The 23287-nt window shown below is 52.6% G+C and overlaps 1 protein-coding gene across 3 annotated transcripts in view; it reads left to right on the forward strand.

The window, feature by feature from the left end:
• Positions 1-8301, forward strand: part of ACVR1 (activin A receptor type 1) — a 66701-nt gene extending 58400 nt beyond the window's left edge. For all 3 annotated transcript variants that reach the window (XM_068139189.1, XM_068139190.1, XM_068139191.1), the window contains 4 exons: positions 147-422; positions 4064-4261; positions 5365-5495; positions 7090-8301. In XM_068139189.1, the coding sequence (XP_067995290.1) occupies positions 147-422; positions 4064-4261; positions 5365-5495; positions 7090-7224 (740 nt within the window). In that variant the 3' untranslated portion in view covers positions 7225-8301. The remainder of the gene's footprint in view (positions 1-146; positions 423-4063; positions 4262-5364; positions 5496-7089) is intronic.
• Positions 8302-23287: the final 14986 nt, after the last annotated feature.

The raw sequence follows: 23287 nt of genomic DNA on the forward strand, positions 1-23287 counted from the left end.
TGTCCTCAGGGCAGCATGTGAGGGAGTTCAATTAAGCAGAGTGGCAAACTGCAGGAGAGGCCTAGCAGCAGTGGCTCTGCACTTGGGGAATCTTGGAGGAGCTCTCTTCGCTTCATTGTTGTTCTTTCTCTTTCCTCCCTCACCAGGTTTCATTGCATCCGACATGACTTCCAGGAACTCCAGCACCCAGCTGTGGTTGATCACCCACTACCACGAGATGGGGTCCCTCTATGACTACCTGCAGCTCACCACCCTGGACACAGTCAGCTGCCTGCGCATCGTCCTGTCCATCGCCAGTGGGCTGGCGCATTTGCACATCGAGATCTTCGGCACCCAGGGCAAGCCCGCCATCTCCCACCGCGACCTCAAGAGCAAGAACATCCTGGTGAAGAAGAACGGGCAGTGCTGCATAGCCGATCTGGGTGAGCTGCCTTCCCTGGGCCGTCCCGAGTCCCTTCCTGCACGAGTCACGACCCCTGGGCAGCTCCGGCCCCGAGAGCCTTTCGGTACCCTTGACACCCGCCGCCTCTTCCTGTGCCGGGGTGCTGCCCTCAGGGCTGGCAGCGGCCACTAGAGGGCGCTTGGAGCCCGCAAACGCCGCGGAGCCTCCGCTGCGTTCAGGAGCGGGGCTGACGTCCTGCACCTTCTCTTCCCTTTTCCTTGTTGAATTCCCTTCACGAATGCCAAAAAGCAGCAGTTATTAGGCTGCAGCTCCCCTCGGAGCCAATAAAGGTATTTCCAGCGACAGGCACTCTGCATGCACTGTCCCAAGCTCCCTAGCTGCATCCAGCACTAAGGCTTCTGCTGGATAATTCATTCAGCCCCAGACTGGGTTATCCATGACCTGTTGGTTGTAGACTAGAAGCTGGTAGGATGCTGAGGAAGAATTGCAGCAGTGTGGCTGGTTTGCACCTCGAGGACATGTCTGGCCAGGTTGTGTTCCTGTTTTCTCTGAAGACAAGGGAGAAAATAGCAGTAGAACAATACCACTGGGGAGTCATTGGCTGGACAAAGGCCATGAGGAGATTGAGATCTGATTTTCCTTTTTTCACTGCAGAATTTTGCTTGTGGGACATGAGAGAGAGGGGGGGAAAACGTGAAAGCCACACACTTTGCCCTCTCTAAAGGTGCAGCTGGAACAGCAAGTTGAAACCAGAGCAGTGAGTTGAAAATACAGAGCTTCAGAGAGTGGCTTCTAAGTCAGTTTGTACCTCACATTGAGGAGGGGCAGCATGAGCTGGTGTTGACAGCACACTAGTAAAGTGACATCTACTGCTTGATCTAGAGGCTTCAGGCACTTGATGTTTCCTGAGAGAGCACAGCTGTGAACCTTTTCCAGTTGGTTCTTGTGGAGGTAAAATAGCTGCTCTTTAAAGAGTGAAACCCTCAGCTGTGTGTCTGACATCTTCTTTGTTCCTTACCTGTACAGGAGTCACAAAGAGCTTGTTGCTTCTGGCATGTTTTCTCCATAGCTTTGTCTTTTACCTCCTCTGGCGTGCTTCATTCCAACACATGCACCATGCAGGAGAAATGGCACTAAGAGCAGGTGGGAACATTCTTGACAGCTGTCCAGAGCTGAGCTGGGCTTCTCCTGGCCACAGTAGGTTCTGGACCTGCAGTGTACCCATATAAGAACAGGCTTCAGCTCTGAAAGCAGACAGCAGTAAAGTTACTGTGGCTGCTTCAGGTAATTTCTGGCCAAGCAGCAGTGGGGTGGACAAGTCCAGGGGGTGGGTGTTGGTCCTGCTGCAGTCTGTCAGCCCTGTGCAAGAGTTCTGCCCTTCTGAAGCACTTCATGTATGTGGTGCTAGGTCTTCATTGAGCAGCTTTATAGGAGAGCAGAGCAATGCTTATCCCAAGAGAAGAAAAAGCACATTGCTGCTCCTTCTCCCTCCTGCCCCTTGCCCCTCCAGTACCGACTGGTGAGTGTCCCTCTGAGAGCAGGAAGGGTGCAGGGAGTGCTACAAGAGGTGGCTTTTCTGATGAGTGCTTGCCTGCCCTTCAGTTGAGTGTGCACTGGGACCTCCTGGGTGAGGAGAAGCTGGAGCAGTGCAGTGTCTGCTGCCCAGCCTTCGTGCAGAGACAGCCCCCGGTTACGCCAGCACAGTCCCCTGGCTATTGCAACACTGGGGGCTTCTGGGCTGTGGGGGACGCTGATGTGCAGCCTTTGACCTGCTGTTCTATTGACTCTGTCCTGCCCACTTTGGCTGGCTAGAGTCTTGCCACTGCTGCCACAGAGCTCCCCAAAGCCTTGATGCCTTCAGTGTCTGACAGGGAAGTTTGTTTCCTAACCTTGGTTCGCTTAAATGGGGCAATCCAGCTGCGTGCGTTAATCTGAACCGGTGAATGAATGCATCCAGGTGTCAGTATCTGTCCTCCTTCACCTGGAGAGCAGGCTTTCCAGTTCCTCTTCTCAGCAGTCATGGGGTCAGTAGGTGGTACCCTTCTAGAGGTGCCACCAGGACTTTTCTCCTTGGCAGCTTGAAATTGCTTGAAGTGCATCTCGGTTGTAGGCAAGCGGTTTCCAGGTGGGTGCTGGGTTGAAGAACAGCGTTCTGTTTGGGAAGGAGAAGAAGTTCATGATCTGGTGCTAGGTCAGGTGTATGTGTTTGGGGTTGTTTTTTTTGGGGGGGGACTGAATTCAAAAGCTTTTGAAGACTCATGTCCAATAAACTCAGTGGTGTGTGTTGTCCTTGGCCAGGCTGGTCTGGGGGAAATGAGGGAGAGTTTGTGTCATCGTCTTGACTGCTTGGCTCCGTCATGCTCCTCTGGCTGTTCAATTTGCAGTCCCCTCTTGTTTACCGTGGCAAAAGGAAGGCTCTGTGTGTTTCCAAATTTGCACTCATTTAGTCCCTCACATAATGTTCTTTGCTTAAATGTTTAGTAATTAGCAGAAACCAGGTAGAGTGGTTTGGAGGGACTGGTTTTAGCTCAGCTGGAGGATGTTTATTCTCCGAGCCGCTGCGAACCCGCTGGGGTTTATTTCCCAGCTGTGTTTGCTAACCTGGCTCTGTCCATCCTGCAGTGTGTTGTGTGGGGCTTTTTCCTTCCTCCCTTCCCCACAGCTCAGATGTATCCACCTACCCCAAAGTTCTATAAATAATGTTGAATGCTGCATGGAATTGTTTTCCTCCAAGCAGCAGATGCTCGGCCTTCTGCGCGGACGTGCCTGGAGCGCTGCTGACATCCAGTGGCTGCAAAACACTTAATGGCCACGTTTTGCAACAGGGCAATAACTGTGCTTAATGCTGATCCCTCAGGAGATAATTGGCCTCAGGCTGTGGGCACAGGGGCTGTTTCTCAGAGCTGGTTTGGAGCTGACCCACTTGGTCTTTGGACAGTTGGACTCTCAGCTCCTTCTTTTTGAACTCTCTGAAGGGTGTCGCTGCTGCTCACTGTCATTTTGAAAGGGTGCTGCCATGGTTGGAAAGGCTGCAGCAAGAGAAGCACAGCCAGCAGGGTGAGGGAGGTGATTCTCCCCATCTACTCTGCTCTGGTGAGACCCCACCTGGAGTACTGCATCCAGTTCTGGAGCCCCTAGCACAGGAAGGATCTGGAGGTGCTGGAAGGTGTCCAGAGAAGGGCCACGAGGATGAGCAGAGGGCTGGAGCTGCTCTGCTGTGGAGACAGACTGAGAGAGTGGGGGCTGTTCAGCCTGGAGAAGAGAAGGCTTCAAGGAGACCTAATTGTGGCCTTCCAGGATCTGAAGGGGGCTCCAAGAAAGCTGGGGAGGGACTTTTGAGGGTGTCAGGGAGTGATAGGACTGGGGGGGAATAGAACCAAACCAGAAATGGGTAGATTAAGATTGGATGTTAGGAAGAAGTTGTTCCCCATGAGGGTGGTGAGAGCCTGGCACAGGTTGCCCAGGGAGGTGGTGGAAGCCTCATGCCTGGAGGTTTTTGCAGCCAGGCTGGATGTGGCTGTGAGCAAGCTGCTGTAGTGTGAGGTGTCCCTGTCCATGGCAGGGGGGTTGGAACTGGCTGAGCCTTGAGGTCCCTTCCAACCCTGACAATCCTATGATTCTATGAAAGGGGACTAAGAGTGGCTGTGTTCTGTGTTCCAGGCCTTGCAGTGATGCACTCCCAAAGCACCAACCAGCTGGATGTGGGGAACAACCCCCGAGTGGGCACCAAGCGCTACATGGCTCCAGAGGTCCTGGATGAGACCATCCAGGCAGACTGCTTCGACTCCTACAAGAGAGTGGACATCTGGGCCTTTGGGCTGGTCCTCTGGGAGGTGGCCAGGCGTATGGTTAGCAATGGTGAGTAGCAGGGACTCCTCCTCTGGTTTCAGAAGGAGTTCCTCCAGTGGGAGCTCACAGCGAAGCATCTGCCACCCACCGAGGTACGCGGGGGATGCACCCTGAAATACTGCACCTCCAGAGTGTTTTGGTTCCTGGTGCTTTGCCTGTGCTGAAGTTGTTGGTGTCTTGGGCACAGTGGCCAAATGTTGTCACTTCTGTTCAGAGGGTCCCCTGCTGCCTTCTGGATTGTGATGAGAAGTGATTTGTCCCAAGCAGCTCAGGTCAGATGTCAGACCATAAAGTCTCTCCAGCTGTCATTAAGCCACTGTGACTGCTTTTGGGTGGCTGCTTTTCATGAGACAATCCCACAGCAGGAGAACAGGTAGTGAGTGAAGAAGTGCTCAGAATTCAGGGCTGCTTTTGCTTTACCAAGTGAAGCAGGACTCCTCCACAGCAGCCAGGAAGTGTTGAGCTGTGGGTGGGCTGAGGGGCTGGGGTCTCCCTGTGCTCAGGGCAATGTGTGGCAGGTCTGTGCCAGCGCTGGGAGCTGTGGTGGGACAGAGGTGGCAGGGGTGTGCTGGCACTGGGACAGGCCACGTGGAGGCAGGCTGCTTCTGTGGGTGCAGGATGTGGGGCTGTGGTGGATCAGAGCTCTCCAGAGTTGGAGGAAAGGTCAGAGCCACTTCATCTCACAGCTATTACTACATGTCTGATCTGAAGGAGCCAGGGTGTACTCTATGCCTTGGGAAGGCCACGTGGAAATGGGGAGCTGGAGCCAGACTCTCCCTTCCAGTGGTAAAGTTCATCTGTAAGATCCTGCTGGCCCTGTCAGAGCTGTGATGCAGCTCTGAAGTCTGCCTTTGGCTCTTACAAAGCTACTGTTCCATCTGAAATGGCGATCCCAGGCAGTGAGGAGGTCTGTGGGGTTTGTGTTCTTGAGTTCTCACAGGAGCCTTTATGCTTCTGTGCCCTGGGGGAAGCAGGGGTGTGAAGACAAGAGCACAGCCAGTGTTGCTCTGCTGCCTCATGGCTCCTTGACATCACTTCTAAAGGGCTGTGCTTTGTGGAGGGTGAGGTCTGTCCCAGCCATGAAGTAACATCTCTTGTTTGTGCCCCCCCAGGTATTGTGGAAGACTACAAGCCACCATTTTATGACTTGGTGCCCAATGACCCCAGTTTTGAAGACATGAGGAAAGTGGTCTGTGTCGATCAGCAGAGGCCCAACATTCCCAACAGATGGTTCTCAGACCCTGTAAGTGGGTGCCCTGTGAGCTGACCTCCCTCCTTTTGGGGTGAATTGTGGGAGTTGTTTCAGTGGTCACCTGGAACTGAAATGGTCTCAGGAGCATAGCCCAGAAGTGTGCTGGCATGGACCTTCATGGTGGAGCAGGGAGAAAACACAGTGAGCAGGCTGATGGCTGTGAAGCCTGAGCTGTTCACAGATGAGCCCTTTAGGAGCAGGAGTTATCATTTAAAAAGCTATTTCAAAGCTGTTCTGCCTGTGGTGGTGTTCCCCTTCCAAGGGGGAATTTCCTTAAGGGACACCTAGCCTGGGCAGGACTTCCTGTGGCTTCCAAGTGTGCAGATGGAGAGCTGAGCCTTGGTCTCTCCAGCCTACAGGCTAAGGGCTGTTGTTCCTTTTGAGAGGCTGGTGCTGAAATTTGTGCTCTTCATCAGAACCTCTCCAGGCTGTCCAGCTCTTCTGTTCCTTTTTGCTGGACTGTGGAGGTTGGTTTTGCAAAGGACTTGCAGGGACAAGGTGAGGGGGAATGGATTGAAGCTCAAGGAGGGGAGATTCAGATTGGAGATTAGGGAGACATTCTTTGCAGTGAGGGTGGTGAGACACTGGAACAGGTTGCCCAGGGAAGTTGTGGATGCCCTCTCCCTGGAGGTGTTCAAGGCCAGGTTGGATGAGGCCTTGAGCAACCTGCTGTAGTGGGAGGTGTCCCTGCCCATGGCAGGGGGTTGGAACTAGATGATCCTTAAGATCCCTTCCAAGCCAAATCTTTCTGTGACTCTGAATCTCTGTGAGCTGGCCAGGGCCAGTGAGGAGAAGAGGTCCCATCTGTAGGGCTTGGGTTGTAAAGCCAGGAGCTGTGCTGCCACACATACCAGCCAGCTGTGAATCCAGATGTTTAAAGCTGCTCTGGGTATGGTGAAGTTGCAGCCAGAAGATCTGTGCCTTCTCTGGCTCCCCTCACTGCTCTTACTGAAGTCAGCTTCAGTGAAATAGGACTCAGTGGAGTGTTTCCTTCATTAGAAGAATACCCTAAACTCTGCTGTTTAAGGTCAGGCCAGCTCATGGCCTGCATGCCAGAGGAGGGCCACGAGAATGAGCAGAGGGCTGGAGCTCCTCTCCTATGAGAACAGACTGAGGGAGTTGGGGCTGTTCAGTCTGGAGAAGAGAAGGCTCCAAGGAGACCTCATTGTGGCCTTCCAGGATCTGAAGGGGGCTCCAAGAAAGCTGGGGAGGGACTTTTGAGGGTGTCAGGGAGGGATAGGAGTGGGAAAGTGGAATGGAACCAAACTAGAAATGGGTGGATTGAAATTGGATGTTAGGAAGAAGCTCTCCCCCATGAGGGCGATGAGACACTGGCACAGGTTGCCCAGGGAGGTGGTGGAAGCCTCATGCCTGGAGGTGTTTGCAGCCAGGCTGGATGTGGCTGTGAGCAACCTGCTGTAGTGTGAGGTGTCCCTGGCCATGGCAGGGGGTTGGAACTGGTGGCTTCTTGACGTCCCTTCCCGCCCCAACAACTCTATAATTCAGCCCCGTTGTCTCTGACTTCTCTGGGTGCTTCTCCACACCTGGAAGCACTCAGAGGTGGTGTGTGTGTGTTTGTCCCCAGACACTGACGTCCCTTGCCAAGCTGATGAAGGAATGCTGGTACCAGAACCCCTCGGCGCGACTCACAGCCCTGCGCATCAAAAAGACTTTGACCAAAATTGACAATTCCTTAGACAAACTGAAAGCTGACTGTTGACCTTCTCCTGGTGGTGCTCTCCCAGTAGGAAGGCATCTGTCTGGCCCCAAAGCAGCCTGGCTGGACAGTTTCTGTGGTGGTTCCCCACGGGGGGCTGCTCGGAGGAGACAGAAGTTCTCACCCTGCCGCCGCCCGCCTGGGGGCCAGCAGAACCCGAGGGACCTTGCAGAGTGGCCGCCAGGGGCATTTCACCAAGGGACAAGCTACAAGGACTCAGCTGGATGGACTGTTGCAAAGGTAGTGGCCTGAAGGAAGACAGAGAAATCCTAACCCAAGATCGGGGCATTAAATGATGGCTTTGAACAGCTTCTCCATTTTTGTTTCCCCCTCCTCTTTCGTTTCGTTTGGGTTTTCTGTTGTTCTCCTCTCCGCTCCGGGGAGGGGGGGGTGGGGAGGGGCAAGGGGGTGGGCGAAGGCCTGGGAGGGGAGTGGTGGATTTTAATCAGCAATATTGCCTGTGCTTCTCTTCTTTTATTGCACTAGGAATTCTTTGCATTCCTGACTTTGCACTGTCACTGTTACTTTGGATGACAAGGCTTGGCCAAACCCCACCTCGATTTGGCTGCGGCATGCAATTGATCTGTGCCCAAGTTGGTAGGGAGCTGGGGGGTGGGGGGGCGGGTGGGGAGGGGAGCTGCAAACTGTTACCTGTCAGATATCTTCTGGGGTGTTTTATTTTTGTTTTCAAGAAGCCTTTTACACGTGTACTGATGTTTACAAACAATGCTGAGCAGTGAGGAACTCCTCCTTGACACACACAAGTAAAAAACCCCCCCACCCCAAACCCCAGCCCTGCCAATTTATTTATTACATAGTGCACTCACCAGTTGGTTTTCCTCCTTCTTCTTCTTCTTCCTTTTTTGGGTTTTTTAAACTGTTAAAAACATTAAGTGCATAAAGGTTTAAAGCTTCTTTTTATGTGGCCTCTCTCTTTTTTTTTCCCCCCCCCTCCCAGTTCCTTCCCTGTATGATTTTTTTTGGTGACACAGCGTAGTAACCTGAGAGGTGATTTGTTTCTCTGTATTCTCATCTTCCAGCTCAATTAGTCAACTGTTTTTGCTTTGTTCAAGTGCTTCACATTTGTGTAGCTGTGTGGTCTGTAACCTGTCCTCAGTTTGGAGCGCAGAAAGGTCTCTACAGCCATTACTACCCACACCCTGTCACCTCTGCTCTCTCAACCAGGCCTGGACAGGAAAGCAGTGGAGGCAGGAAGGAGAGTTTTAGGTCATGAATGCTTTGGGGGGGGGAAGGGGGGGGGAAATAAATAAACAAATACATAAATAAATGCATTTTATCTCTTCTAAGCTATATAATATGCATTTAAACTCTGCCATAAAAAGAGGAAAAACAAATAATAACTATTTTGTTTTAATCTACTTTTTCTATTTAGTAGTTATTTGTATAAATTAAATAGAATGTTTTCAAGTCAAACTGAAGAGTGGCTTTTCAGTTCTGTTCCTGCTGGTGACCCAGAGGGCTGGAGCACCCTCTGCTCTGAGGCCAGGCTGAAATCGTTCAGCCTGAAGAGAAGGCTCCTTAGAGCTGCATTTGCAATGCCAGGAAGGCACCAACAGGAAGGCTGGGGAGGGGCTGTTCAGAAGGGTCTGAGTGGGGGTAGGATGAGGGGCAGTGGTTTGAGACTGGAGCAGGGGGCAGATTTAGGTTGGACCTCAAGAGGAAGCTCTTCACAATGAGGGTGGTGAGACGTTGGAACAGGTTGCTCAGGGATGTGGTTGAGGCCCTGTTCCTGGAGACATTCAAGATCTGACTTGCTGTGGTCCTGGGCAGCCTGATCTAGTTGGAGGCAACTCTGCTGACCGCAGGGGTGTTGGACAAGATGACTTTTGAGGGTCCCTTTCCAACCTGATGCAATCTCTGTGCTAATGCAACAGTAGGCATCCTACAGGAGAGGAAAGCAGCTCCAGGTCTGTCCTGGGGGGAACACCAAGCTCCTGAGGCTGTTGGCAGTTGCTTGGCTGGGGGTGGTGCTCAGAACAGCGCAGCAGGGAACTGGTGGACTCTCCTTGGACGTGACAGCCTGTCCCTGCAGACATCCCAGAGCCTGGCTGCAGAGGGAGGTACTGGGAAGAATTCCCCTTGGGATCCTGAAAAGAGCTCTCTCTGCCCATACCTCTCATGCTGTCACCTCTGTTATGGCAAGTGGAAGAGTCACTGGGCAGTGGTCATGCCTTGGAGAAGACCTCCTTTACTTGTGGGCCCCATCCTCTGAATGATCCAGGGCCTGGACAGTCACTGACCACTCAGATGTCCTTCCTCTCTGGCTTAAAGCATTTTCCTGAGGCTCTCCTCTGTGCTTTGAGTCCAGCAGCTCCTGGCCTCCTGTTTGCCCCTGATTATTCCTTCTCAGCCCCACTCTCCCTTGTCCCACTCTGGCCAAGCAGGAAGCCTTTCTGTCTCTCCATTTCTGGTGTAGAAGCACCAGCCAGGTTTGTAGGGTAGGTGCTGCATGGGGATGAGATCCTGCAGCTCTGCAGACCTGACTGGGTTGACCCCTGTGGCTGGGTCTCTTAATTATACTAATTATGGACCTGAGCAGATCCAGTGCTGGCAAAAAAACAGAGGAAAAGCAGGGTCTGGTTAGGTTTGAGTGTTTTCAGCAGGAAAGGAGAGGCTCAGCTGCCTGGCTGCATCCCAGTTTGCTTTAAACTGGTGTGTGCTAGATGCTGAGCTGTTCAGTAACCACAGGCCAGCAGGGACAGCATTTGGGGCCTGGGGCAGTGGAGGAGAGGTGGCTTTACAGGTGGGCAGGTCAGAGCCCAAGGTGACACTTCAGTGTGCACTGTGAGTTCAGGGTGGCTGGCCAGGTTTTAGTACAGGTTTGTTTCCCAGTTGGGGGTGTTGGAGGAGGGGATGATCTTGTGATGGCTAGTGACAGCTCTGACCGTGTTGGCTGAGTGTGTGGTGCCTTTCTCAAACACACTGAGACACAACCTCTTACCAAGTGTTAGAGAAGAAGGCCATGTTGCCTTACCAGATCCATCTCTGTGCTGTAGCCTCTTCTGAGCAGTACTGTGTGAAGAGGAACAGCAGGGCTTGGAGTTGGAAGCAGCCTCGTGTACCCTGCAGGGGTTTGCTCTGCTGTCTCAGGAGCTCTGGGGCTCTGCCAGGGCTGGGATCTGGGAACCACTGGCCTCCAAGTCTGCCAGGTTTGTCTGAGGAACTTCAGCATGGGTTAAAGCTTGGAGTCTTGGCTCTGCCTCTCTACAGAGCATAAACCCCATAAACCACCCCATTAATGTCCTTCACTGGGTGATGGAGATTATCCAAGCAGAGCAGAAAAACCTACCCACTGCTGGCACTTCTGAGCACCCATGATGAGCCAGACAAGGACATTTCCACCAGTGCTGCTCCTAGGAACTTCCTCTTGGATCAAAAAGCATCCAGGGATTGCTTGAAACAAAACTCATGTTCATGGCCTGCTGGGGAAGTGGGTTTGGTCCAGGCTTTGAACCATTTGAAATCAGAGGATCCTAAAATTGTTTTAGTTGGAAAAGACTTCTAAGATTGAGTCCAACCATTAAGTGACTGCACCAGCAAATATGAATTAATCTGGGAGGTTCTTCTTAATTGGGTAACTATTTGGCAAGCTTGGGTCAAGCAAATTGAGTGGAAAATAGTCTTAACTAGTAACTTGTAGCAGTGTCTTGTCCCTGGTCTTGGGGGTTAGCCATTCAGCGCTGTACTTTGCTCCTGAGGAGGATTGGAGAACAGCAGGAGCAGCAGGGCTGTGCCCAGTGCTTGAGGGAGCTGGAGGGTGTGTAGCTAGGAGCAGAGTGGGGAAAGCTCAGTGGGGGATCTCCTGTGGCCTCTGCTATTTAACCTCCTTTCCAAGTGCCTGGGCAGTCAGATGAGCCTAAGTGTTGCTGCTTTTCCCCCTAAACTGTCCAGGCCTGGGCAGCAGGAGAGCTCCCATGGGATGTGGGTCAGGGCAATCCCAAGCACTGATACAGGCTGGGCAGGGACTGGCTTGACAGCAGCCCTGAAGAACAGGACTTGAAGCTGCTGGTGGATGAGAAACTCAACAGGAGCCAGCAGTGAGCACTTGCAGTCTTGAAAGCAAATGAGATCCTGGGCTGCACCAAGAGAAGCAGAGCCAGCAGGTCGAGGGAGGTGATTCTCCCCCTCTGCTCTGCTCTGGTGAGACCCCACCTGGAGTACTGTGTCCAGCTCTGGAGCCCCAAGCACAGGAAGGACCTGGAGGTGCTGGAAGGTGTCCAGAGAAGGGCCATGAGGATGAGCAGAGGGCTGGAGCTGCTCTGCTATGAGGACAGACTGAGGGAGTTGGGGCTGTTCAGTCTGGAGAAGAGAAGGCTCCCAGGAGACCTCATTGTGGCCTTCTAGGATCTGAAGTGGGCTCCAAGAAAGCTGGGGAGGGACTTTTGAGGGTGTCAGGGAGTGATAGGAGTGGGGGGAGTGGAACCAAACTAGAAATGGGTAGATTGAGATTGGATGTGAGGAAGAAGTTGTTCCCCATGAGGGTGGTGAGAGACTGGCACAGGTTGCCCAGGGAGGTGGTGGAAGCCTCCTGCCTGGAGGTGTTTGCAGCCAGGCTGGATGTGGCTGTGAGCAAGCTGCTGTAGTGTGAGGTGTCCCTGGCCATGGCAGGGGGACTGGAACTGGCTGCTCCTTGAGGTGCCTTCCAAGCCTAACAATTCCATGCTTCAATGTGTGTGCAGGTAACACACACACCCCTCCCTCCCCCACACACTTTATTAATCGTTGTTCCTCCAGTGCCCCCTAAAATCTAATCTCCTAAAGAGATTTGCCATGCTTATGGATAATCTGCTGCATTTCTCACTCTGGAGATGGCCCAGGCAGCTCCTGGGCTGGGGATGGGTTGACTGTGTGTCTGGTGGGGTTGACTGCCCACCAGCCTGGCCCTAGGCTGCTTTGCTTCCAAACAGTGCCTAGCCCCAGAGCAGAGCCCAGCGTGAGGAGCCCCAGCAAGCAAAAGGTAAATGCCATGGTGCTGGAGAGGCCCTGCCTGTGGCTCAGCTCTCCTCTGGGTAGGCTCTGACCACCTGCCTGTTACAGGAGAAGTAAGGCAGGGACCAGGGGTACTTGGGATTTTGGGGGGGAGGTGGTCAGGGTTTGTTTGGGTTTCTTTTTGCCCTCTGTAGAAGGTTGGTTTGTTATTGGGTAGGAGCACATTGCACTTTGACAGGGGTCCTGGGGGCAGCCATCTAAAGCAGCCTGAAGCCTCTGACCCTGGTGAGTGTTGCTGTAGTGAAGTCCCTGAAGGCTTCCTCCCACTTTGTCACTTCCTTTGAGGGCTTCCTGTGCTGAAATTGTTCATGGGGAAAAAAAAAATCTCCATCTCAAGCCTTCCAGAATCTTTATTTACCTGGATTAAGCTGCTTTGATAGGAAAGGACAAGAAGGAATTCCCTTCCTTGCTCAGCAAAAAGGTCAGCCTTGGCCTTGTGGCTGGCATTGGAGAAGGGAAGCAAAGATGGTCCTGCTGCTGGTCCTTTGGTACAGGGAGAAGCTCAGACCTTCTCAAGCACAGAATGCTTTGTTCATTTTAAAGCCCCAGGTCAGGTTTGGGGCTCTGAGCAACCTGCTCTAGTTGCAGATGTCCCTGCTGACTGCAGGGGGGTTGGACTGGATGACCTTGGTAGGTCCCTTCCTACCCAACCCATTCCATGATTCTAAGGGCTGCCTCATTTATCACAGGGTGCAGGGGCTCAGGGCCTCCCTAAATACAAGCTGGGCAGAAGTTCAGTGCTTGTGACCTAAGACTTTAGTCAGCCCAGCTGCCCATGCTAAGCAAGCCACCCATGCCCACCAAAGCCAAAGAGGCTTCAATTCAACCTAATTTTAAAGTGATGACAGAATGATGGCCTGCAGGCCACCTAGTCCAACACCTCTGCAGTCAGCAGGGACATGTGCAGGGACAGAAGCTCTCACCTGGGAGGAGCACATTTTCTTTATCCCCACTTAGAGGTGGGGAAAACCCCACCATGCTTCTAGGGCCTGAACCAAGAAGCTGTGCCAAACAGGAGCCACAGCTCACGCCCAGGGAGAGCAGAGCTGTGCACAGCTTAGGTCTGGCTCAGCCTTGCCACAGTGGAAGAGAGGCTCTGGTACTCATGGAGGAGAAGCTGGGACCTTCTCTGTGAGAAGTGCAGTTCCTCACTGTCGATGGACTCTACCACAGAGGATCTGGAGGTAAAGTTAACACATCTTCTGGGGGGCCTGGGACATTTCACTGTCCTGCACCACACAATAGTGCACAGAGGTCCAGAAACGTGGTCATCTTGGGTGTGGTGGCCTGCAGCACAGCACTCCAAGGTGCCTGCCAGGGATCAGCCAGGGGAGGTGGTTGGGGGTGTTTAAAAAGGTGTCCCCCTTACCACTGCACTCACTGCTGTGGGGGGCTCTGGGTCCTGATGGGTTTGTCCCAGCAATGTGTCTAAAGCTGGGGCTGCAGCCCTGGCAGAGCAGACCAAGGATGGTGTATGGGTCCTGTCCTGTCCTCCAGTCTGGGGTGGAACTCTTTAGGTACAGATCTAATAAACAGCTCAGCTTCTTCTTGAGCAAAGTGTTCCTGCCTGTGTCTGGCTGGACAGTGCTGTGCACTCCCCTGGGCTGTGCTTGCCCCCAGCCCCAGGCAGCGTCACCCTGCATGAGGAGGAGACGGAGGCTTCTGCTCCCTACTACTGGAGGGGACAGGGGTGTGGGATGAGAGGTGGCCCTGGGTGCAGAGGGAAAAGCATCCTTGCAGGGGCTGCAGACCAGCAAAGCTGCTCCATCCTCCATGTGACTGCATCTCAGGGGCTGGTGCCAGCTAGATGCAAGGACTTTGTATCACCCCACGTCTCCGCAGCGGTTGTCTCCGCTTCTCACCACCCAAAAATCCCTACCCCAAACACCACCTCATGGCTCAGAGTCATGGTGTAGATCTCTCTTCCTTCCTCAAGAACAGCTGAAGCCTGAGAGGGTGGCAGAGGGAAATAGAATAGAATTAACCAAGTTGGAAAAGACCTTTGAGATCATGGAGTCCAACCTATCACCCAACACCATCTCATCAACTAAACCATGGCACCAAGTGCCTCAGCCAGGCTCTTCCTAAACACCTCCAGGGATGGCAACTCCACCACCTCCCTGAGCAGCACATGCCAGTGGCCAATCTCTGTCTGTGAAGAACAGAGAGACTCCAAAGGGTGAGCTGTGGGCTGCTGGCCAGGGTTTTCATCCTGAAAACTTGCAGAAAGAGCCATTGCCTACCTCCAGCAGAGAGATCAGGTCTTTTACATCCTGCTCAAAGGAGGAAGGGGAGGGATCTAAGCAGCAGTTTATGGGAGCTGCCAGCCTGCCCCAGCTCAGCATGCAGGAGGCTGCAAGCCAGGAGGGAGAAGGATGCCTTTTGCCTGCCCATTTTTATCCTCCTTTATGTGCTGTGTGTGGATCTTGCAGGCTGGGCTTTGTCATCCACTGGAGCTGTTCAGGGGGTGTGGAACACAAGCAGTGGTGTTGTGTGCAGGGAGGGCTTCAAACCCTTATGGACAAGGTCAGGCCTGACCCTTATAGCCATGGGTCAGTGCCTGGATGTGTTTCACCTCACACTGGGAAGCAGCTGGAAATGGGCAAACCTCCTGAGTCATGTCTGCTGTGATGAGAGTAATTAAAGTGTTGACTGCCAGCTGCAGGGGGAGGAGGGACCTTGGTCATGACAGAACAAAGGTATTTCTAATTGCTGGCTGAGATGAGATCATCCTAAACTGTATTTTTTCCTGTGAGCACCTTGTGGTGGGTTGAAAATTCCCCCTCCCCCACCACTGACTCTGCAGAGCAGCTCAGCTGGAAGCAAATGAGAGCTGTATGTACAGGCACAACTGCAATCCACTATGCAATGAATATGTAGAAATATATTTAGTATCATAGTCAGGGTTGGAAGGGACCACAAGGATCATCTAGTTCCAACCCCCCTGCCATGGGCAGGGACACCCCACACTAGATCAGCCTGGCCAGAGCCTCAGCCAGCCTGGGCTTAAACACCTCCAGGGATGGGGCCTCAACCACCTCCCTGGACAACCCATTCCAGGGTCTCACCACTCTCATGGTGAAGAACTTCCTCCTCACCTCCAGCCTGAATCTCCCCACCTCCAGCTTCATTCCATTCCCCCTAGTCCTATCAGTCCCTGAGATCCTGAGTAGTCCCTCCCCAGTCAGTTTGATATTGACAGATATTTACAATGAGTAACCAGCACAGGAACCTCTCTGCTCAAAGAGCAGGGGAAGCTACTCGCTTCTCCCTCTCTAGCCCCCACCTTGTACAAAAGGGAGAAGAGACAGAAGCAGAGAAGTTAATACCAAAACAATGCAGCCAAGCTCAAACAGAAGCAAGTTAGTGTCTCTCCCAAAGGGAAGAAGTGAGAAGAGAGAGAAATTGGTTTGGGACAGCTAGTTTTAGTCCCTTATCTCTTCCAATAGAAAGGTAATTCCAAAGAATTATCTCTATTTTCCTTTTGACACCCAAGAGGTGGTAGGAGAGGGTAGGAGAGCTCTGCAGAGGGACCTTGACAGGCTGGACAGATGGGCAGAGTCCAAGGGCATGAGATTGAACACATCTAAGTGCTGGGTCTTACACATTGGCCACAACAACCCCATGCAGAGCTACAGGCTGGGGTCAGAGTGGATGGAGAGCAGCCAGGCAGAAAGGGACCTGGAGATAGTGGTTGACAGTAGCTGAACATGAGCCAGCAGTGTGCCCAGGTGGCCAAAAAGGCCAATGGCATCCTGGCCTGCATCAGGAACAGTGTGGCCAGCAGGAGCAGGGAGGTCATTGTGCCCTGTGCTCAGCACTGGTTAGGCCACCCCTTGAGTCCTGTGTCCAGTTCTGGGCCCCTCATTTCAGGAAAGATGTTGAGATGCTGGAAGGTGTCCAGAGAAGGGCAACAAAGCTGGGGAGGGGTCTGGAGCACAGCCCTGTGAGGAGAGGCTGAGGGAGCTGGGGTTGCTTAGCCTGGAGAAGAGGAGGCTCAGGGGAGACCTTCTTGCTGAAGGGAGGTTGTAGCCAGGTGTGGGTTGGTCTCTTCTCCCAGGCAACAGCACCAGAACAAGAAGACACAGTTTCATGCTGTGCCAGGGGAGGTTTAGGCTGGATGTTAGGAAGAAGTTCTTCCCAGAAAGAGAGATTGTCTATTGGAATGTGCTGCCCAGGGAGTTGGTGGAGTCACCATCCCTGGAGGTGTTTAGGAAGAGCCTGGATGAGGCACTTGGTACCACGGTTTAGTTGATTAGATGGTGCTGGGTGATGGGTTGGACTTGATGATCTCAAAGGTCTCTTCCAACCTGGTCTGGTCTATTCTTGTCTAAGATCTGTGAAATTTTTTTAAAGGCATAGCCTTAAACTACCACACACCTTGATAAAAAACTGCCTGAGAAACTTCCCTGAACCCAATGTTTGAGTGTCCTCTGCTCTGGAAGGACCTCAAGCTAAAAGGGAAGACTTCAGGGAATGGGTGCTGGCCCTTTCCTTGACTCCTTGTTCCTCTGGCCATCCCCAGCAGCTACCAGTGGATGGTCCAGGTTTTGCTGTTCCTGGTGAATCTCCTCTCATCTCACTGCCCCAGGAGATGGCTCCACAATATCCCAGCAGGAGCTCCCCACTGAAAACACAGAGTGAGCCCTGACGTGCAGTGCCCCCTGAGCCCATGGCGCCAGGCTGGTGTCACACAGCGATGTGGGCCCTGCAGTGATGCAGTCTTGTCTGCACCACTATGGACGTACAGGTTGAGGACACCATTCCAGGAGCACCTCTAGCAGCTGTCCTCCTCCAAGCTGGGGTCTCTCTGCTTGTGCTTTTGGCTGGTTGTGAAGGGGCAGAAGGTTAAGTCCTGACTGTGTGAGGCCAGGCAGGAGGCAGAACACGAGGCCTGGGCTTAGCTTGTGCTTCACACTCAATGCTGCAGAAGGCACCAAGGAAGAGCCAGGACCAAGTGCCCAACTCAGCAGCTTCGTGGCACCATCAGCACTGGGATGGTGGCAGGGGATGCTGCTGCCAGTCACCCAGAACAGAGGTAAGGAGAGTGTGTGTGGGGACACAGTCCCATTAGAGAATTAACTTTTTGATTACACTAATGGTCTCTCTGGGGACTCTTGGTGTCTGACCAATGCTAAAACGTTCCAAGAAGCCCCATTAGCACTCACCTCATCCAGAGGCACGTGCTCAGAGGAAGATGAACCTCCAGTAGATTGCTGGGCTCCTCTTCAATAGATTGCAGAGCTGTAGAAGGGTTTCTTTCTTCTTTCTGTCTTTTTTCTTGGGGGTTGGTGTGTGTGGGGGGGAGTGGTTTGACTAAAGAATTGTAAAATGCTTCTTGGAACAGTTTGGAATGCATTGACTCTCTCTTTCTAATGGCCATGGTCAGGATTGCAATGAATTTTGGAGGAATGCATCATTCTGGTGGCAGCTGCTGGAAGGTTTCAGAGCATTTCTGGATGAACAAAGTGAAGGGCAGACAGACTGCAAGACAACTCCCCAGGCTGGGACATAGTATCACAGTATCAGTCAGGGTTGGAAGGGACCACAAGGATCATCTAGTTCCAACCCCCCTGCCATGGGCAGGGACACCTCACACTAGATCAGGCTGCCCAGAGCTTCGTCCAGCCTGGGCTCAAACACCTCCAGGGACAGGGACTCAACCACCTCCCTGGACAACCCATTCCAGTGCTTCACCACTCTCATGGGGAAGAACTTCCTCCTCACATCTAGCCTGAATCTCCCCACCTCCAGCTTCATTCCATTCCCCCTAGTCCTATCACTACCTGAGATCCTGAGCAGTCCTTCCCCAGCCTTCTTGTAGCCCCCTTCAGATACTGGAAGGCCACAATTAGGTCACCTCGGAGCCTTCTCTTCTGCAGACTGAACAGCCCCAACTCCTTCAGTCTGTCCTCAGAGGAGAGGTGCTCCAGCCCTCTGATGATCCTCATGGCCCTTCTCTGGACACCTTCCAGCCCCTCCACATCCCTCTTGTACTAGGGGCTCCAGTACTGGACACAGTACTCCAGGTGGGGTCTCACCAGAGCTGAGTAGAGGGGGAGGATCACCTCCCTTGACCTGCTTGGAAAAGACCTGAGAGACCATCAAGTCCAACCTGTCACCTAACACCTCATGGCTAACTAAACCATGGCTTCAAGTGCCACATCCAATCCCCTCTTGAACATCTCCAGAGACAGTGACTCCACCACCTCCTTGGGCAGCACATTCCAATGGCAAACAACTCTCTCTGTGAAGAGCTTTCTCCTCGCCTCCAGCCTAAACTTCCCTTGGTGCAGCTTGAGACTGTGTCCTCTTGTTCTGGTGCTGGTTGCCTGGGAGAAGAGACCAACCCCCACCTGGCTGCAACCTCCTTTCAGGTAGCTGTAGAGAGCAATAAGGTCTCCCCTGAGCCTCCTCTTCTCCAGGCTAAACCACCCCAGCTCCCTTAGCCATGGGTCTGGGATGCAGAGGGCTAAGGGGAGTGGTAGCCACTGACCTGGGGGTCCATTCTGAGATGCCTCTGGATTCTGTTTTGTTTTGCTTGCACAGAATGGCAATAGGTCTTAGTTTTGTCCTGGTGTGGAGCAAAACAAATTACAAAACAAAATTCTTGTCTCTCAGCCAGCCCTAGAAGTGCTTCCAGTTGGCCAACACTTTTATGGTGTTACCCATTTCCACAGAGTCTTGAATTCCCCAGGACACACACTATTTCTGTCCCACTATGAACCATGCCATGCAAACATCCCACTTAGGAGCGCAATGGCCTCACTACGGCCTCAGAGTGTGGTGGGGGTTTTGTCCCCCGTCCCTTGTTTTGCTGGGCTTTGTTTCACTGGCATTTGGTGTGTCAAAGGCCTGAAGAACACTAGGGACAAAGGGTGTGAGATCACAGTCATTGATACCTGGGACCCAGAGCAGTGATAGGATGGGAGCAGCTGGCTCTGCTCCCTCTCTGCTCTTAAAGGTGATTTTTTAGTAGCTCCTTAAGTGCTGTCTCAACCATCCCTTCAAGAGTGACTTCTGCCTCAGGTGTTTGCAGCAGGAGCTGCTTGTACTGTGTCCAGTTCTGGGCCCTTCAATTTAAGAAGGATATTAAGACACTTGAACATGTCCAGAGAAGGGTAACAAGGCTGGGGAAGCCCTGGAGCACAGCCCTGTGAGGAGAGGCTGAGGGAGCTGGGGTTGTTCAGCCTGGAGAAGAGGAGGCTCAGGGGAGACCTTCTTGCTGTCTACAACTCCCTGCAGGGAGTTTGTAGCCAGGTGGGGGTTGGCTCTTCTGCCAGGCAATCAACACCACAACAAGAGGACACAGTCTCAAGCTGCACCAGGGGAAGTTTAGGCTGGAGGTGAGGATAAAGTTCTTCCCAGAGAGAGTTGTTAGCCACTGGAATGTGCTGCCCAGGGAGGTGGTGGAGTCCCCATCCCTGGGATTGGATGTGGCACTTGGTGCCATGGTTTAGTAGTCATGAGGTGTTGGGTGCCAGGCTGGACTTGATGATCTCTGAGGTCTTTTCCAGCCTTATTGATTCTATGATTCTGGCACCTGTGTGAGTGAAGCCTGACCGTGGTGAGGGGAGCAGGGGGGAGGACACTCGCTGCTGCTCACTCTGACTTCTACACTGATCAAACCATACCTGTTCAGCTGCAGAAGCTCAATTTAAACTCCAGTGCTTGTGTTTCCTGCTCTTGTTCTATCTCCAGTACTTCATGGCCGTGGAGTTCAGCAACCTTGGTAGTCTTTTTTAAAACAAAAACCACAAAAAGAGGCCAATGCTGACAGCAGAAGCTTTGTGCAAAGGCTTTTAAATACCTCACCTGCTGCTTCAGCAATGGGCTCTGGTCTGTGTTGTAGTAACCTCAGGTGCTGAGGGCTGGAGGCAAGCAGCAGGGAATCACAGAATTGTTAGGGTTGGAAGGGACCTCAAGGAGCAGACAGTTCCAACCCCCCTGCCATGGCCAGGGACACCTCACACTACAGCAGGTTGCTCACAGCCACATCCAGCCTGGCTGCAAAAACCTCCAGGGATGAAGCTTCCACCCCCTCCCTGGGCAACCTGTGCCAGGCTCTCACCACCCTCATGGGGAACAACTTCTTCCTAACATCCAATTTCAATCTACTAATTTCTAGTTTTGTTCCATTCCCCCCACTCCTATCACTCCCTGACACCCTCAAAAGTCCCTCCACAGCTTTCTTGTAGCCCCCTTCAGATATTGGAAGGCCACAAGAAGGTCTCCTTGGAGCCTTCTCCTCTCCAGACTGAACAGCCCCAACTCCCTCAGTCTGTCCTCATAGCAGAGCAGCTCCAGCCCTCTGCTCATCCTCATGGCCCTTCTCTGGACACCTTCCAGCACCTCCAGATCCTTCCTGTGCTAGGGGCTCCAGAACTGGATGCAGTGCTCCAGGTGGGGTCTCACCAAAGCGAAGGGTTGAGAGGATAGCAATGGGATCAGATTTGGTTTGTTTTAAAGCATAACCAGCTCGTGATTCTGTATCATGATGCTTCTCATGCTGTCTATTTACATGCAGCCTAGTGCTGGGTAAGGTGAAAACCCAGCAGACAGCTGCAACACGTTGTTCAGCCACCCTGTGGCACAGAACACAACAGACTCTGAAGTGGCCAGACAATGAATTTGTGATGTTCCAGGTGGAAACAAAAGGTCTCCAGTGTGTTTTGAAGAGGCACAACGGTATTACCAGCATTGAATCATGTGAAAGGGGACCTTGTTTACAGGATTACAGGATGTTAGTGGTGGGAAGGGACCTCTGGAGCTCGTTGAGTCCAACCCCCCTGCCAGAGCAGGACCACATAATCCAGTGCAGGTTGCACAGGAACACATCCAGACATGGCCTGAAAGTCTCCAGAGAAGGAGTCTCCACAACCCCTTTAAATGGTCTAAAGAGAAGGCACAGAGCATTGCCTCATGAGGTGTGAAAAGCTGGGCAGAGCTGATGGGGGTGACCCAGCAGTGTGCTTGGTGCTCTGGCAAACTCCTGGTCTCTCCTACATACAAACTAGGAGGAGAAAGGGTAAACTCTGCCAGACCTTGAAACATGCTGCCAGTCTGTGTGCTCTCCACAGTGTGGATTTGATTTTCTTGTCAACAGGCTTTGGAATTTCTGCAGGGATGTGTTGAGGTCCCAGGTAAAATCCTGCAGCTTTGGCATGAGTCTTGCTTTTCATCACAAGCCTTGAGTCGTTGGAACAGTTCAGTCCAGCAGTCCCTCACCCTTCCAGGGCTCTCAGGTCTCTAGATGTCTCTACAGGGCTGTGGATCCAAACTGGTGTCTCCAAAGTGGTAACTAGGTGGTGTTTAGACTTGTATTTTACTGGTCACACCTTTGGTCAAGGGGCAAACAGCAGCCAGAACAGAGGGGCAGGCTTGTGCCTGGTGTCAGCTGTAGAGAGAAACTGCTGTAGAGAGGTCAGCTGTAGAGAGGAACCCCCTTGTATCTGTCAGGGGATTTAGCCTTTGGGACAAAAGTACCAATTATTGGGTGCCTGGCATCTTTTCCTGAGCTCAGCAAACCTCTTTTTGAAATGAAGCAACCCCTGCTGAAGTTCCCCATCCTGGACTGAATGTGGCACTCCCCCTCTGGGATGGTTTAAAGGAATTTAGTGAGATCTGCTGAATCTTTCACAGGAGGGTCCAAGGCTCTGGGTCCCAAGCAGGTGGTGCCTAAGCTTGGTGGGAAAAGAACTGACACATATGTGCACTTGGTGTCCACCACTGGCAAGATCTCATTTGGGTTCTTTGAGTCTCTGTTCCACAGCATCAGACTCCTGAGCTGAGTCCTAGATTCATTTCCTGATGGCTAGCAGCATGGTGTTGGATTGTGTTGAATCCCCAGATCCTAGGACCTTGCTGTGACTCCCAAACTAAATCAGCTTGGAAAAGGCATTGGGAACAGCTCCAGTTCAGAAGGTGTGGAAGAGAAGCAACTGAGGGAGACAAGGAGGCTCACTTGTGACCCCACATCAGGATCAGGAGCTGGGGCAGATCTTGTGCACATGGCCAGTGCTGTGACCCTGGATAAGTAAATACCTCAGGAAAACAACATTAATTAAATCAACAAATGGTGGGGATCTTCTCCCTTCTCCCGTCTCCCTTCTCCCGTCTCCCTTCTCCCGTCTCCCTTCTCCCGTCTCCCTTCTCCCGTCTCCCTTCTCCCGTCTCCCTTCTCCCGTCTCCCTTCTCCCGTCTCCCTTCTCCCGTCTCCCTTCTCCCGTCTCCCTTCTCCCGTCTCCCTTCTCCCGTCTCCCTTCTCCCGTCTCCCTTCTCCCGTCTCCCTTCTCCCGTCTCCCTTCTCCCGTCTCCCTTCTCCCGTCTCCCTTCTCCCGTCTCCCTTCTCCCGTCTCCCTTCTCCCGTCTCCCTTCTCCCGTCTCCCTTCTCCCTTCTCCCTCACAGAATTTTGGTGGGGAGAGACCTTCAAGCTCAACTCCAGCCATGAAGTACAACAATGGAACCTCTGCCAGTGCATTTGGGAACATCAGGTAGAACAGAATAAGCTGATCTGACAGATGTCACCAACTTCAGTATTTAAAACTGGAGAAGAATCAACCACTGCTGGGGGTGGCTGCCCGGGGGAGCCTGAATGGCTTGATGGGGATGTTGTCACACCACCACTGTCCTAAAGACCTGGGGGTGCATCTGGCAATGTGTGGGAAAGGGGGATCTTGCTTAAAAACAGCACAGAGAGGTGGAGTGTGGACAACACCCTCCTAAGGCCATCCTAGGCTTCATGGTCTGCTCCACTACTGACTCTAGAATAGAGCTGGTTGTGTCTTGGCATCAGTGCAGTTGATCCTTATGGTGATGCCCATAAGTACTCTTGAGCTTTCTACAGTAGAGTGGTGCAATGGCTTCCAAAGATCAGGGGTGGTGGTTTGCAGTGTCTAAGAAAGATTCTGAGATGCTTGTGTCATCCAGGCTCTGAGGAGAGGGTCCTGAGGGTCTCAGTATGGAACAGATCATAACTGCAGTCATATTAAAAAGCTTTTCCTAGTGAGGACGGTGAGACACTGGAACAGGCTGCCCGTGGAGGCTGTGGATGCC

Source organism: Melanerpes formicivorus, unplaced genomic scaffold (assembly GCF_026170545.1).
Source record: "Melanerpes formicivorus ecotype bairdi unplaced genomic scaffold, bMelFor1.0.p_v2 SCAF_5, whole genome shotgun sequence".
In the NCBI taxonomy this organism is placed as follows: domain Eukaryota; kingdom Metazoa; phylum Chordata; class Aves; order Piciformes; family Picidae; genus Melanerpes; species Melanerpes formicivorus.